The sequence below is a fragment of the Chrysemys picta genome, chromosome 22 (genome assembly GCF_011386835.1).
Source record: "Chrysemys picta bellii isolate R12L10 chromosome 22, ASM1138683v2, whole genome shotgun sequence".
NCBI lineage: Eukaryota > Metazoa > Chordata > Testudines > Emydidae > Chrysemys > Chrysemys picta.
In genome coordinates this window covers 713,132-717,866 of record NC_088812.1, presented here as the reverse complement: position 1 = coordinate 717,866, position 4,735 = coordinate 713,132, and the positions used below count along the sequence as shown (strand labels likewise).

General features: G+C 69.6%; 1 protein-coding gene across 1 annotated transcript in view; it reads right to left on the bottom strand.

Annotated features, from left to right (window-relative positions):
• Nucleotides 1-207: 207 nt before the first annotated feature.
• RDH8 (retinol dehydrogenase 8) overlaps nucleotides 208-4,735 on the bottom strand; it is a 5,005-nt gene continuing 477 nt past the window's right edge. Inside the window, exons 2-6 of the mRNA XM_005311406.4 lie at nucleotides 4,521-4,682; nucleotides 3,936-4,115; nucleotides 3,657-3,750; nucleotides 2,769-2,952; nucleotides 208-568 (exon numbers count right to left, since the gene is read on the bottom strand). Coding sequence (XP_005311463.2) covers nucleotides 344-568; nucleotides 2,769-2,952; nucleotides 3,657-3,750; nucleotides 3,936-4,115; nucleotides 4,521-4,671 — 834 coding nt within the window. The 5' untranslated portion in view covers nucleotides 4,672-4,682 and the 3' untranslated portion in view covers nucleotides 208-343. The remainder of the gene's footprint in view (nucleotides 569-2,768; nucleotides 2,953-3,656; nucleotides 3,751-3,935; nucleotides 4,116-4,520; nucleotides 4,683-4,735) is intronic.

The following is a 4,735-nucleotide window of genomic DNA, read 5'->3' as shown; positions in this document are numbered from 1 at the left end:
CAGAGAACAGCCCCGAGAAGGATTCTAGGGTTAGAAACCTGCCTTGGAGGGACAGACTCCACGTGCTCAGCGCTATTTAACGTCGGGCAGAGACGGGGCAGGGGGGACCTGGTCGCAGGCCGGAGGTACCTACGTGGGGAGCAGAGATTTAATAACCGGCTCCCCAGTCCAGCAGACATCGGTGGAGCGGCTGGACGTTGAGGCTAGAGAACTTCAGCTGGAAATAAAGGGCATGGGGTGAGCGGCGAAGGGAAGCAGCCGGTGAAACAGCTGCCGTGACGGGGTTCAGGGCGATTCTCCACCCTGGCGCTGCACGGGGTCCTGGCTGGTTTGGGAGGCGGGCTCAGGCCGGGGCGACCCTGCGGCGGAAGCACTGGCAGGTCAGGCAGCGCAGGGCCCGCATGCTGAGGTGGAAGAGCGCGCCGTAGTTGAAGAGCAGGTTGTGGTAGGTGCGGACGGACATCTCCCCCGAGGGGTCGGCGTACTTCAGCGCCGTCAGCGGCGTGTACAGCGGGTTGGTCAGTGTGCGGAAGGGGGGGCGACCCGCGCCGATCACCTGCACCACGGCCTGCCGGGAGAGAGGGGTCAGCGCCCCGTTCGTCCGTGTGTCTGGCTCGCTCGCCCCGTCCATCCCGTCCGTCCGTCCCCACGGCTCGCTCACCCCATCCGCCCCTGCCCACCCAGACCCCAGATGTCCCACCCTCACCTGCCCCCCAGTGGCTGGAAGTGGTCTTGCAGCAGCGGTGCCTCACTTTCCCCAGTGTCTCTCTAGCTCCATCAGGCTGTAGGAGCTTCGGGAGCCTCCGGCCAGGGGCAGAGCCTGCGACCGACTCTTCCACCCGCCCGGCTCAGCTGCCCCCGGCTGCCACGAGCCGTCCCCGCCCTGAGCCCGGCGGGACGGAGCAGGGAGTGGGGCGGTGGAGCAGGGTGGTCCCCCGCTCCTGCCCAGAGGGGTTTAAAGACAGCCCTGGCAGAGGGCTGGGGCAGGGGAAAAGCTACTGGGCTGATTGGGGAAGCAGCCGCAGCTGGGCCACACCCCAATCAGGGCCCGGGGGGGCCCTATAAAGGCTGGGAGCCAGGAGCAAGGACTCAGTCTCTCTCTGCGTTCAGAGGGAGCAGGGCCTGGCTGCAGGGGGCTAGAGACAGGGCACCTGAGTGGAGCAGGGCTGGGCTGGGGAGCTCCTGCTTGGAAAGCCCCAGGCTGTGGCCTAGCATAAGGCCAAGGGGAGCTGGGGGTTACAGGGGGCAGCCCAGGGCTAGGCCAAGGCAGCAGGTCCAACCCCCCCTTGCCAGTGATGAGTGGCTGATGCTGCCGTCTGCCCCAGGGCGTGGGGCTAGACGATGACTGGCAGTAGCCGTATACTGTCATGGAGTGTGGGGGAGTCAGGGCCCTGCACCCCTCTTCCTGAGATTCCCCGGGACTCTCAGCCAGCCGGCAAAACAGAAGGTTTATTAGATGACAGGAACCCAGTCCCAAGCAGAGCGTGTAGGTACAACCAGGACCCCTCAATCAAGTCCTTCTGGGGGGTTCAGGGAGCTTAGACCCCAGCTTGGGGTTCCCTGCGTTGCACCACCCAGCACCAAACTGACACTAACAACTCCTCCAGCAGCTCTCTCCCCCTCCCCCCAGCTCCTCCTCTCCTTTGTCCAGTCTCCCAGGTAGGTGTCACTTCTCCCAGCCCCCCTCCTGGCTCAGGTAGCTTCCTTCCCATCCCCAATGTAACCCCCCTGCAACATTCCCAGGTCAAATCCGCCCGCTCCGTCACATATACTGAGGTGAGGTGGGAATAGTGGGTGGGGGACTGAGGGGTTACTGCCAAGGGGCAGCGCCCCAGATAACAGGGCACGGGTCCGGGAGGGACACCGGCCTGCAGCGGGCGCTCCAATGGCTAATGAGCTAATTCCCGAGAAGACCAGCAGGAGGCGCCGGCGGGGTGAGTGCGCCCTGCTCCAGGCGGATTGACCTGGGATGTTGCGGGGGAATTGTATTGAGACTGTCGGGGTTGGTGGTGGGATACCAGGGTGACATACCTGAGCCCAGGAGGGGGCTGGGGCCAGGTGACACCTTTTGCCCCGGGAACTGGACAAAGGCTGGGGGAGGAGCCGTGGCCGGGGCTGGGAGGAGGCTGCTGGAGGGTTTTTTAGTTTGGAGCTGGCTGGGGAAATGGAGGGAGCCCCAAAGCTGGGGTCTAAGCTCCCTGCCCCGGTGGGGACTTGATTGAGGGGTCCTGGGCTTCACCCCCCACAGGGGCCGGCACATGCCCCCCGCCCAGGGCGATCCGGCCTCTCGCTCCCCAGTGGGACGTCCCCCTTCAAACCCACCTTTCACCAGCCCCCACCGCTGGCACCAGCCTCAGGCCGCTGGCTAACCCTTTCCAGCCCAGGCCCACACACTGCCCCATCCGCCTGCTCCCCACTCACACCCCTTTTCTGTCTGTCTGCCCTCCTCGTCCATCCCCTCCAGCCGTCCCCCTTGACCTGTGTCTGTCTGTCCCCCAAGACATGTCCGTCTGTCTGTCCAGGAGATCCCACCTCCCCAGCACTTGGTGCGTCAGCTGATTCTCTAGGTGGGATGAGGCCCAGCAGTGGGAGGCTGGGTCTGGGTGTGCCAGACATTGGGGGGGGCTGGGCCTGCCAGCCTGGAGGTGGGCGTGGGGCTGGCCAGGGAGCCTGGGCGGCCGCGGGAGGCCAGGCCCGGGCAGGGAGATCCCCAGGTCCATGGGGCTTGCCGGGGGGAGGGAGCCGCAGGCTAGGGGAGGGGAACCCACCTTGGCCACGGCCTCGGGACTCTGGCCCATGGTGGAGAAGATCTCGCGGGAGGCCGGCAGATACACCTCCTGGAAATAGCGCAGCGTGGCCGGGTCGGTGCCAGGGAACTCGGAGCGGGACACGTCCTCCATCAGCTTCAGCTCAAAGTCCGTGTTCACCGGGCCCGGCTCCACCAGGGACACGCTGCGGGGAGCAGAGCCTCAGGGGCTGTGGGCGCTCGGCTCTGGGGGAGTCTGAGGGGGCTGCGGGCACTCGGCTCTGGGGCTGGGGGGCCGGTGGGGCTGCGGGCGCTCGGCTCCAGGGGGGTCTGGGGGGGCTGCGGGCGCTCGGCTCTGGGGCTGGGGGGCCGGGGGGGCTGCGGGCGCTGGGCTCAGGGGCCGGTGGGGCTGCGGGCGCTCGGCTCCGGGGGGGCCGGGGGGGCTGCGGGCGCTCGGCAGCTCCGGGGGGGGGGCCGGGGGGGCTGCGGGCGCTCAGCTGGGGGGCTGGGGGGGGCTGCGGGTGCTCGGCTCCGGGGCTGGGGGGCCGGGGGGGCTGCGGGCACTTGTCTCCGGGGCTGGGGGGCCGGTGGGGCTGCGGGCGCTCGGCTCCGGGGGGGGGCCGGGGGAGCTGCGGGCGCTCTGCTCCTGGGGGGGGCCATGGGGAACTGCGGGCGCTCGGCTCCGGGGGGGGGCCGGGGGGCTGCGGGCGCTCGGCTCCGGGGTTGGGTCTCAATGTACTTGGGCAGTCTGAGCCCCCCAGCGAGCCCCCGGGGCACATGGCAGCCACAAGCCTGGCAGACGGGGCTGGGGCCTGAGCCCTGTGCTCTGGCCTGGCCTGGGGAACAACTGGGGACCCCAGGCCCCACCCTGGGCACCCCCCCCCCGCCCCCAGGCCCCCCCGGCACTCACAAGACGTGGAACTGGAGCAGCTGCACGGCCAGGCTCTCGCAGAAACCCTCCATGGCGAACTTGGAGGCCGCGTAGACGTCGTTAAACACAATACCTGTTGAGAGGGGGGTGAACTTGGGGGGCAGTGTGGCTGGGGGGGCCACCGGAGTCCATTAACCCACAGCACCCCCTATGGCCCACTGTACCGCCCCCTCTGCCACTCCCCCGACTGCACCCCCTCCCCGACCCCCTCGCCGTACCCCCCCGGTGCCCGGCCCCCGGGTGCTGCCAGCCCCTCACCCTGCAGCCCCATCACGCTGCTCATCACCACGATGTGGCCGCTCTGGCGCCGCTTCATGTCGGGCAGCACGGCCTGCACCATGCGCACAGCCCCGAAGAAGTTGGTCTCGAAGACGCGTTTCATCTCCGCGATGCTGATGCTCTCGATGGGCCCGATGTGTCCCACGCCCGCGTTGTTCACTGGGGGGGAGACGCTCAGAGCCCCTGGCCCCCCTCAGCCCGATGTGGGCAGAGAGAGCCCCCACGACACAGCCCCTGCCCCGCTGCCCCCCCAGTTCCCGCCCCGGCACAGCCCCTGCCCCGCTGCCCCCCCAACTCCCCTCCGGCACAGCCCCTGCCCCGCAGCCCCCCCCAGCATGGCCCCTCCCCTGCCGCCCCCCCAGCTCTCCCCCGGCATGGCCCCTCCCACGCCATGCCCCCCAAATCCCCCCGGCACAGCCCCTCCCCCACTGGCCCCCCCAGCTCCCCACAGCCCAGTGCCCCCATCCACCCACACACTGTCCCCCCAGCCCCCTCCTGAGCCCCCCCGGTCCCCAGCAGCTGGCGCCCCCTGCTGCCCCCCCAGTTGCCCCGGCCGCGCCTCACCCAGCACGTCGACCCGGCGCTCGGGGAGGCCGCCCAGGCACTCGGCCACCGAGGCATCGCTGCAGACGTCCAAGCACCGGATGCTGAGGGTCCTGCCCAGGGCCGCGCCCGCTGCCTGCTCCAGCTTCTCCCTCTTCTGCAGGTCCCGCATGGTGGCGACGACTGGAGGGCGCAGCGGGTCTGAGGGGAGGGGGCGACACGGGGCCCAGCCAGGC